This window comes from Miscanthus floridulus, chromosome 13, assembly GCF_019320115.1.
Source record: "Miscanthus floridulus cultivar M001 chromosome 13, ASM1932011v1, whole genome shotgun sequence".
Lineage (NCBI taxonomy): Eukaryota > Viridiplantae > Streptophyta > Magnoliopsida > Poales > Poaceae > Miscanthus > Miscanthus floridulus.
In genome coordinates, this window is record NC_089592.1 from 51,198,635 (window position 1) to 51,209,575 (window position 10,941).

At 43.6% G+C, this 10,941-nt stretch overlaps 1 protein-coding gene across 2 annotated transcripts; it reads right to left on the reverse strand.

Annotated features, from left to right (window-relative positions):
- Window positions 1-191: 191 nt before the first annotated feature.
- LOC136501114 (uncharacterized) lies at window positions 192-5,454 on the reverse strand. 2 transcript variants are annotated; one of them, XM_066496613.1, is made up of 3 exons: window positions 5,324-5,437; window positions 3,903-3,935; window positions 192-1,181 (listed from the first exon to the last, which is right to left on the reverse strand). In XM_066496613.1, exon 3 carries the CDS (start codon window positions 1,126-1,128, stop codon window positions 370-372), a length of 759 nt encoding a protein of 252 aa, XP_066352710.1. In that variant the 5' UTR covers window positions 1,129-1,181; window positions 3,903-3,935; window positions 5,324-5,437; the 3' UTR covers window positions 192-369. The 2 variants fall into 2 exon arrangements, with proteins under 2 accessions (XP_066352710.1, XP_066352709.1); XM_066496612.1 differs by lacking the exon at window positions 3,903-3,935 and having other exon boundaries at window positions 5,324-5,454.
- Window positions 5,455-10,941: the final 5,487 nt, after the last annotated feature.

Consider the following 10,941-nt stretch of genomic DNA (forward strand, 5'->3'; position numbering starts at 1 on the left):
AAGTCCTTTTACAATTACACAGCCCCTGGCCAATTCAAACATAGCAAACTTGCCAGGAGGGAGACCCAACACATTCATAACAGCACAATTGCAACTTCAGAGAAGCATAACTACAAGATTACAAGGTACCGTCTTTATGTAGTCAGGGTTTAGAGGGAATAATCTAAAAACGTGTTTCAGAAGGACAAACTCGCTAGCACTTGTACGTTTCTACTTCCAAAACTTCCAGCACGAGCTTCACCTCTTGACTGAAATGCTATCCATAAAAGAAATGTGTATGGCTTCAGCCACCGAACTGACTACAATCAGAGACCACTTCAGACATTCCTTCCTGTAATAGCTTTTCTAGCCACTAAAATGCACAAGGGATCAAGAAAGCATCTCAACATGGTGTGGGTGGCATAAACTGTCAATGGCGTGGATCAGTTTCCTCCGTGGACCTACAGCAACAAGGCCCATATCTTTCAGCTGTTCCATAGTAAGAGAGGCAAGCTGATACATCCCCAGCTTTTCAGTGTCCAATATGTCGACAAACCATCGAAGACCACAACCGAAAAGCCAATTCCTCAGCCCGCCAAACCCAGCAACCTGTCTCTCAAGAAGATGGGCTCGAACTATCGTATTCGCAACAGGTGAAGATATAAGTGGCATCCTTGACATACCCATGCTTCCAAAGAAACTTGTCGCCTTCCCAGTTTCTTGATGGAACAATTCTCGAACAGCACGATCCTTAGTCCATTCTGGTTTTGCAACAGGGACAGCAGAACTGTTTGGTAATTTATCACCTGTAATAATTGGAACATCCTCATGGACTATACTGCCATGCATTGGAGGGGAGTCCTGACATTTCTTGGCTGCCAACTTCTCGGGGTGCTTCTTTCTGGCAGCATCGCAGTCTCTCTTGCTCCTACTTATGCAAGACTGTTTAGAACTTATTGTGGGCATGCTTGATTGAGGATTTGCAGTAATAGGTGATTGTGGAGGAATTAATATGGTGATACGCTGTTTCTTGACTATTACCCAGTCATCATCCCCATAAAGGCAGTTCCTTGAACATATAGGATCAGCAGAAACCTCTGGATGCGGTTTCTCATCACGAACATTAGACATGGCTAGTGAAGTGTTCATAAACAGTTTTTTATGCACGCAATACAAAACCTCCTTGCTGCTTAGAGAAGTACCTAATAATAAGATTAAGAAAGAAACAAATGATCATTCATATTTTCATATACTGTGCAGAAATAAATGTAGAGCAATAACAATTAACAAAAGCTATCTAGTGGAACTTAGCTATATATGCACAAAGTATGAAAAAAACTTACTTAGAAAAGAAATTTTCATATACTGTGCAGAAATAAATGTAGAACAATAACAATTAACAAAAGCTATCTAGTGGAACTTAGCTATATATGCACAAAGTATGAAAAAACTTACTTAGAAAAGAAATTTCATATACTGTGCAGAAATAAATGTAGAACAATAACAATTAAGAAAAGCTATCTAGGGGAACTTAGCTATATATGCACAAAGTATGAAAAAACTTACAACAGAAAGGAGGGAAGATCAAATGTAAGAATATAACCTTGTCATTCAAAACACAAGCAAACATACATGTAGCGAAGACAAGAACAGGAATAGCATGAACAAAGATATACAGTTCTGGTGGACTATAGCAAGCACATCTCTTGATTGGCTCCAGTATATAGCATAAACCTTCCAGTTTCATCAACTTTCAACAAAATATAAATAAGCCTATATCTAATCAGTCAACTGTTCATTATTCATAGACATCAAATCCATTTGCACTTGACATATCGTTAACACTCTTACTACCATAGTGTTTCATTGCTTGCAATGGTAAAATCAATGTATTAAAACTCAGTTCACAGACGTAGCAATGTTATGAGAGACAATCAACAGAAAGCACGAAACGAGGAGGTCCATCCTATCTAACACTCTACAAGCTCTAGGTTAAAAAGGTAAATTAACAAGTACCATAAATGCAGGTTCAAAAAGCAGCATGGAAAGCAATTAAGAACACACTGCTAGGTGCTAGCTTACTAGGCATGGTAGTTTTGACCATGATAGCAGAATTAGTAAAATTACTTCTCTCCACTTTTCAGTTACAAGAAAAAAAAAGAGGCACTTCTATCATAAATTACAAGAAGAAACAAATCAAATATCAAACATTGAAAACAAATTATAGCATGAGGATGCTGCCAGCCTGCCACTTGTCATGTTGCTGTATCTAGTTAATTGAACACCCAAGGATCAAATTCTAAGATACAACTCTTATGCTTCTATATGCATAGAGAGGAAACACAAAGTAGTGAACCTAAGCCATCCAGTCTCACCCAAATTGACTGGCGTACCTACATAAACAATTAAACACAAGGTTCCAAAGGCGCTAGGCACTAGGCAGGCGCCAGGCCACTGATTGGCACCTACGACGCCTAAGCAGAGATTAAACACGATTAAGCGTTTGTGTTTTTTCTTTTCTTTTTTCTTTTTTATTTTGGCTGCCGGGATGTCTTCAAGTGCATCATTGCATCACAGATTCAGTCCAGCCTTGTTACAACAAAAGGGCCAGCAGCGGTATCTCCCTTGGCCCAGAAGATATTAAGGGGCCCAGGCCCATTAAAAACCCTACACATCAACCTTATCCATGCCCATTCTGTTTCCCTTCCTGTCTCCCTCCCAGCGTGCACACATCCGCCGCACGTCCGCACAGCCAGCCGCATTTCACATACCGCAAGGTCTGGGATTGCCGGACTCAGGTGGCCCAGGCCTCTTGATAGCACGCACCATGGAGGCACGCGTGGGGTGGCAGTTACTTGAGGAGGAGTTGGTGCTCGAGGTTCTCCTTGCTGCTGGACTAACGCAAGTTGTGGAGATGGCGGCTGCAGCCACGGCACAAGCACATATTGTTTCTTCGCGTGCTGCTGCCCAACGCGCTCGCACATGCTCCTGCCCCTCACCCATGCACGTGCTAGCTTGCCATCATCCCAATTTCCCATGATTCCACGCCACTGGTCGGTGTTTAATTGGACGCCTATGGCCAAGGTGAGGCACCAAGGCTCCATTTCGCACTTAAATGTGCCTAAGCGAGCGCTTAGTTGTGTTTTTTAACACTGGTTAAACATATGCAATTGGATCCAAGTGAAAGAGAGCAGTTTAATAAGGTAAGAAGCAACCGAGTCTGAAGAACATGAGCAGCAGCCATAGATCCAAGAGGAGTATAAGGCTTAATGAAGTCATCAACTATACAGAACATGGCATCATGGTAGCTGCGGTGAGTAAACCCTTAATGAAGAGGGTGCATTAGGAAGGCTTAGTGTGCATGCTTGAAACAGCAGGCAGCACAAAAGTTGGGAGGGGGATGAAAGGGTAGCACAGGGACACAGAGGCCAGCTAGGTCAGGTGATGGGAGAGGTGGGCAAGTGGCAGAACATGATGGCAGAGAAAGGGCAAGCAGCTGAGAATGCATTTGAGCTTGCACTAGGGTTATGCTACCACATATCAAGGGAGTGGCTGCTATGGACCAGTGGTGGGTAGTCAACATGGATTTTTCTTTGTGTTGCATAAGCTGTGTACTCGGAAAAAAGCATACTCCCTATGTTCCAAATTGTAGTTTACTTTGGATTTGTCCTAAGTCAAACTTCAACATTAATCAAGTTCGTAATTTCACCAACATCTGTAACATAAAATTCGTTTCATTAGATTCTTTATACTCCCTCTGTTCCAAATTGTAAGTCGTTCTAGTTTTTCTAGATACATAGTTTTTGCTACGCACCTAAATAATCTAGAAAAGCTTGAACGACTTACAATTTGAAACAGAGGGAGTAAAATATATTTTGATAGACAAAGACAAAGTCAACTATAATTTGGAACAGAGGGAGTACCTGAAAACAACAAACTTTCAACAGAGGGAGTACCTGAAAACAACAAACTTTCATCTTATTATGGAATACTATAGACAGACTTGATCCAGTCAGTTCAATTTTCCGACTAATTATGTTTCGCTTGGGATTACCGTTGAGTCTAAAATCCAGAGTCAGAGAATTGGATATGACAGAAAAGGTCCACTTCTAATGCTATGTTGACCACATATAGAGCCTATGCGTGACGATGAGATGGAATGTCCAACCATGTTGTCCACATTTCTGTCAGATCTTTAACTTTTGAGTGCACTGGTCGGACAATGTAGGCCACCTAAATCAAGCACTCAATTTCTAGAGGCTCTCATCACATCTCTGTTGACAAATTCCATTCCTTTGAGCAAAGAAAGACCAGTGGTGTCCTAAGTCCTAACTCATTGAGGGTACATGCTAAGGTCCAGGAAACACGAGTGGTACAAAATTAACTGGGGAGAAAGAGACTGATGTCCCAGATTCACAGAAGCATATGGCAGCCCAAAACAAAATGAAAAGAAAAAAGACTATCCAATTCTCGGACTGGCCGCAGAGGATAAGCGATGGCGGGGTTGGATCACTGGGGACTAGAGAAGCATGCCTCTACCTATTTCGCTTCGCTCGCTTGGGCAGTGGCAGGCCTAGGATTTTGAATTTTTGAGGTTGGCTGGTTGGCCATTCAAAATATGAATGGGTTTAAAAAAAATGACAACCTAAAGTTGTAAACTACAACATAAGTATAATTGCATAATACATAGCAGATATAACACATAATATATAGCAGATGCAACCGTGATGAAACTGGTGGTTGCGAGCAGCAATTCTAATCAATGTTATTGATGTGATCTTGATGTCTAATTTAATCAGCAGGATTGAGTATGTATTATTCTGATGATTTCTTAGGCGTGTATCGCATGGATTAACAATTGTTAGTCGTTACTGATGGTCTTTTGCCCTTGTTCAACGAATCGAAGCTTGGCCTTTCCAATCATTTTCACCATTGGATGACAGACTGGCTATTGTGTCATTATCTGTCTCGCTTCAAACCATTTGCAGTAAGCGTGGAGACATGCACCTCCACTTCCTCCGTGAACTATTCTGACCACAATGGTGATCAACAATAGTTGCCAACTTGCCATCACCATAATGGTGATCAACATTCGTTTTTCAGTGAAAGATCTTGGTAATTATCACAACAAAATGGTTAATTCCAGGAAGTTATGTCTCTACCCATATATTCCTGAGTCTAGTCTTACTCTTCCTTTGCCCTTATTTTCAATACCATAGTCGCAATATTGAAGCGGTTTCAAAAAATCGAGTACTGATCTAATAATATATCAGTAAATGGGAAGACAATTGAATATTGATGCAATTGGTGCTGCAATCGATCAGAGACTCAAGAGTATTCAGACCTGCTCGGCTGCTCCTGTTCCGTTTTCGCTGCTCGGCGATCTGGCCTCCTCGGTGGGACAGTGGCTCGCTGCCGCACTGCCGCGTGGGCCGCGCCGGCCTCTCAGCCGCGGAGCCGCCGCCGGCCTCAGTGGCTGCTGCGGCGCTGCCCTGGCCGCGGACCGCCCAGCCGCTGGCCGCAGACTGCAAGTGCGCGGCGTGGCAGCCGCCCAAGCCAAGCCGAGAGGAGAGCAGCCAGTCCGCCGCCACCGCCTCGAACGGACAGAGGGTTTGGATCGCAGGAACGGGAGTCGGGAGAAGCCTCGTCACGCCGGGCGGACGGAATCACGCACGCGCAGCGGTACGTCGACTGCCGAGCGGACTGCAGATGTGGGAATTGGAGAAGTTGGGCGTGTGTGTATTGTTGGGCCGACCGAGATGGATGGCAGAGCAGGAGACTAATATTTTGGGCTCAATTTGGTATTTAGCTCTTTTTTCATTTGTAATACGCTAATGCTAGGACCGGAGGCGGGGCGTGACTCCCCTCCTCCATTTTTAAATAAAAAAATCAGCTATTTCAAAAAAATCAGCTCGTCCACGTACTCATTCCTATTCGCGCACTTGCTCCTATCCGCTCACTTGCCGCCTCCTGCGCTCAGGCCGCTGGCCTAGCCAGGCGCGGTGTGCGACCGCCTCCGAGGCAAGGCGCTCAGCCACCGACCCTGCCAGGCCACTCCGGCTCACCGCGCTGCCATCCCCCACGGCACCTCCGTCCCCCGTGGTGCCAAGCCTGTCCTCCGTCGCGCCTAGGGTGCACTGACACAGGCTACGGAGCAGGTGCTTGTCCAAGGGTGCTCGCACGCCTCGCGTAGGTGCTCACCCTAGGCCGCCGAGCAAGTCCTCACCCAGAGGCGCACCAGTAAGCTCCATACGCCGCCGCGGCATCGAGCTTCGTGATTCGTTAAAGCAACAAGGTGACATTGTATGCAGGAAACACATGTTGCAAGAGTATGTTTCATATGTTTTATCTGGATGTTGCAAGTGTTTTATTTGGATGTTACAAAAAAGTAGATCGGAATGTTGCATATATTGCATGGTTGTACACGTATATTGCAAGCTTTTGTTCCCAATGTTTCAACGTATGTTGCAAGTGTGTTTATCTGAATGTTGCACGTGTTTCACACATATGTTGCATGTGTTTTATCTGGATGTTGCATATATTTTGCAATGGCTTTTTCAAGCGTTTTCAGATGTTTTACAAGTGTTTTAGACGTATGTTGCAAGTGTTTCAACCTTTTCGAATGTATGTTCCAAATATTTCATTTGGATGTTTCAAAAGTAGATCGGGTGTTGCATCTCCCTCCTCGCCTTCTGCTGCCTCACCTTGGTGTCTCCTCATCTTCTCGATGCTGGTGATATGAAAGTGCATTTGCCCCCTATATGGGTTTTGGTGTATTGATGACATTTAAATTATGGATTAGTGAGGTCTTCATGAGATATATTGCAGCTTTAGTCTCATGAAAGATTTAAAAGAGTTGGCTTAGATGAAATGGTGTCCCTTAATTCTTAAAGTATAAAAGGCGGATGAACTCAAAGCGATCTCCAAAGTTTACATTTCTTGTTTTGGGTTTAGGTTCGTCCGTACTATAAAGAGGGATACAAGTTTAGGTGGTCTGAGGAAGATAGAGTGCTCAAGCATAAAAATAAAATCAAAATAGTGATACTAAATCACCTCACGACCACCTAGATATAGGTTGTGGACTTTTGACAGTCGAAAGTCCTGACGTTTGCTGGAAGTTCCAGCAGTCGGAAGTCCCGACTCCCGCCGAGTGTCCCGACGCCTTGGACTTAGTCGTCAGGCTCGGCTGTCCCAACTACTGGAAGTCCTAGCAGCCACCGGGAGTTCCGACTTCGGCTGAGCTAGCCTAGCAGTCTGCGTGTGTGAACAGTGTTTTTAGTAGGCACTAGAAGTTCCGACGATCTGTGTTGGAACTTTCGACACAGATCTGAATGATTAGATTTTGCCTATGAGTATAAATAGCTCTCTTCTCTCTTCTAACTGTGACCCATTCATTCATTGTGACCTACCTCTATCCAAAAGAGCTCCCAAGCATTCAAGGATCCCCTCCTCTCTCCCCTTTTGCTCCCAACTTCGATTCTCCTAGGATTTTGAGTGAAAGGAGAGCAGATTGATTGAGAAAATCACTTTGGCAAGCTCGAGCACTTGATTTATTCATCAAGTCGGTTGGATTTGCATCTATTACTCCTAGGGCTTTGCCCCTAACCAGCTAGGCGTCAGCCAAGAGCTTCCATCTTGTGGAAGAGCCTTGGGAAATTTGTATTATCCTTGATTTCTTAGTGGAAAACTCAAGTGACCTTTGTGGTTGACTTGAGAGAGGCAAGGAGGTGGAAGAGACTCCGACCTTTGTGGTCACCTCAACAACAAGGACGTAGGAGCTCCTTTGTGGGTTGCCGAACCTCGAGATAAATCCTTGTGTCCCGTGTGCTTATTGTTGTTGTGGTTTGTGCTATCATATTTGTTCATGGTTGCTTCTCTTCTCCCCCAAAGCACCTCTTAGGGTTTGGACTCGATCTATGGAGTGAAAGTGTTTTGGCGTATGTGTCTACCTAACCACTTGGAAGTGGGGTTGTAAGAAATCTCTCACTCAAAGTTCATTTTAGCACTTGGAGTAAAATCCACGTAGGAGTCGGAACTCCCGGCTGTTTGCGTCGGAACTTCCGGCCACTAGAAGTTCCAGCTCAAACTATTAGGAGTTCTGACAGTTGCCGACATTTGACTTTGAGTGTGTGTAGAATTTTTTTAGATACGCCTATTCACCCCCTCTAGGCATTGTTTAGACCCTTTCCATTAGTATCGGAGCAAGGTCTTCTTTTAGCGCTTAACCGTGTGAGAAGAAACAATGTCATACTCCAAAAAGATGAAAGCCGATGCCATCGAGATGGCCAAGGAAATTGCAAAAGAGTTGATGGTTGAGCAAGCAAAGTTTTTCCAAGATGAAATGAAGAAGATGCAAGATGAGATGAGCAAGATGAAGGAATAGTTTAGCAATAAGGTTGAAGATGCTATGAGTGGCAAGAATGATGCAACCAAAGACAACGCAAGTGACATTGGAGGTGATAAGGAAAATAGCCATGGTAGAGGAATCTACTCCAACACCGGTTTTGACTATGAGTAACTCATCAAAGGTCCACCTATGCATTTCCCTACCGTCAATCATGGCAAGCCACCTCACTTTGATGGAACAAGGTACACCGATTGGGCCTACAAGATGAAGATGTACCTCATTGCCGCTAGACTTTGGGAAGTTGTGAAAGTTGATGTGTTCATTCCCACCAATGAAGATAGAGAGATAACTCTAGAAGAAGCATTCAACCTCCGTCAAAATGCACAAGCCGTATCTTTGCTTGTCTTAAGTTTGAGTCCGGATGAGTTCAATAAAGTAAATGGAGTGGAGAGTGCCAAGCGTGTTTGGGAAATATTGAGAGTATCTTTTGAAGGAGACAAAAGTGTGAGAAAAGGCAACATTGAGCTACTCCATGGTGAATTGAAAAGGTTTGTGTTCTTGCAAGGTGAAACAACTCAAGCAATGTTTGATAGGCTCATGGCATTGGTTAACCACATAAGATCTCTTGGTAGCAATGAATGGGATGATAACAAGATTGCTAGAAAGATGTTGAGAACTTATAGAGCCAAGAACAACATGCTAGCTTTTGTGATTATGGAAAGACGTGGTTATGACGAGATGACACCACAAGAAGTTCTTTCAAAGCTCAAGCATCATGAGTGTCTAGATGAAAATGCAATCAATGCTCATAGTCAAAATCCTAGTGCAATGGGATATAACAAAAATGCAACCCTAAAGGCAACTCAAGCTCATGAAGGCAAAAGTTTAAATCAAGAGAAGAAGAAGAAAGTGAAGGATGATTCCTCAAGTGAAGAAGAAGAGTCTGATGAAGAGGCGGCATTTGTAATTAGGAACCTTAGAAAATTTATGAAGAAGAAGAGCAACCACAAGACTTATGGTGATGGAAGGAAGAGGTACAAGAAGAGGTTTTGCTATGGTTGTGGAGAGACCTGTGACAGAACCGCCCAATTTATACAAGATCAAGTACGGTTGTCCCCGCTAACACGTTGACACACCCATACTTTCACTCATATAAACCCGGTAGTCCGCCGAGTGTCCCGAAAGACCTTGGTAAATCAACATCACAACCAAGATCACGTAATTAAGCAAATACACATCACATACATCGGGTTGCAGCGGAAATAATATTACAAAGGAGTTAACAATTAGTAGTACAAGTTTGGGGTTTCAAAACCGCTTAGTGAAAACAACATAGCTTTCAAATGATTACATTAATATAAGTTCCAAATATATTGCTAGCATAGTGACATCATCCTGACAAAAGCATATAGATGAGAAGTAAGTATAGAATCACCGAGCCCACCGGTGGTTAGCCACCATCATCAACAGGTCGAGAACATCACCTGCAACAAGGTGGGATAAACCCTGAGTACTCGAATGTACTCAGCCAGACTTACCCGTCTTAAACCAAAATAAAGCGACACCAAGGATTATGCAAGGCTTTCTTTAGTGGGCTAGCTAACTTGTTTGTGAAAAGCATAAACTATCATGAAGAAACCATTTTAAGTACTTGGCATCATCCTTATTATGACCTATCCATCTAGGTAAGCACCTGTACTATAGCAATCACTTGATTAACCAATAACATCCAGTTACCAATTTAGATTTAGCATATCCCATACCATCCAGATAACCATCATTGTTCCATAATAATTACTACGATGCAGTAACTCGAGTCAAGTGCTCACTATCCAGGAGCGATAGCGATTCGAATCGATTCCTAACCAGCTGGTGATTTATTCCTTACACAAACCTCACTCACCCGCTAAAGTGAGATATTGATCACCGAGTCAACTTTCTAGGAATCTCGAGTTTGCCAGGAACCACATGTACCCGGGGGCCGACCGACTGCACTTTGGTCTTATCATCTCGCCCCCGTGTCCTACCACACCTGCTCCGGCATAGTGCGCTGCGGGCAATCTACTCGGCCCAAAAAATCTCCTAGCTTCGCGGTCGGAAGGTACTTTATCCGGCCAGCTAAATGTAAGGCATGCAGTTCAACATGACTCGAGGGCCAACAACGGTCGGTCCTTAATCGACACAGACGGAAACTAATAGCACCCCAGAACCCTGTCTGGTTGCCTCCAACTTTTTTTTTCGTCCGGTCTCCAATTATCCATCACACATGGTTAATTCCAGGATATCATTCTTTCCATAGCTAAATTCTTCCAGTAACCACCTATAATGTAGGTGACCGGATATCACCGATCGCTACTGGTCTAAGCAAGGCTAAGCAGTTATTCGATCCTGACCTAACAGGGTAAAAAGGTAATAAGGTAGGCAAGGATAGTAATAAATGCATCAACGGTTTCGATCAACTCCTACAACTTAATGCAACAATATATAACTCATATATAGAAAGAATTGCTTTTATAAATTAGGAGACTTATAATGCTTCGGGGCTTGCCTGGGATCCGACACAAGTCAGTTCAGTTAGCTTGCACCATCCTGGTGACATCTTCGGTTCTAGCACT

Excerpts from the sequence above, each read along its gene's own strand:
- LOC136501114 (XM_066496612.1), bottom strand. The coding sequence starts at position 1,128 with ATGAACACTTCACTAGCCATGTCTAATGTTCGTGATGAGAAACCGCAT.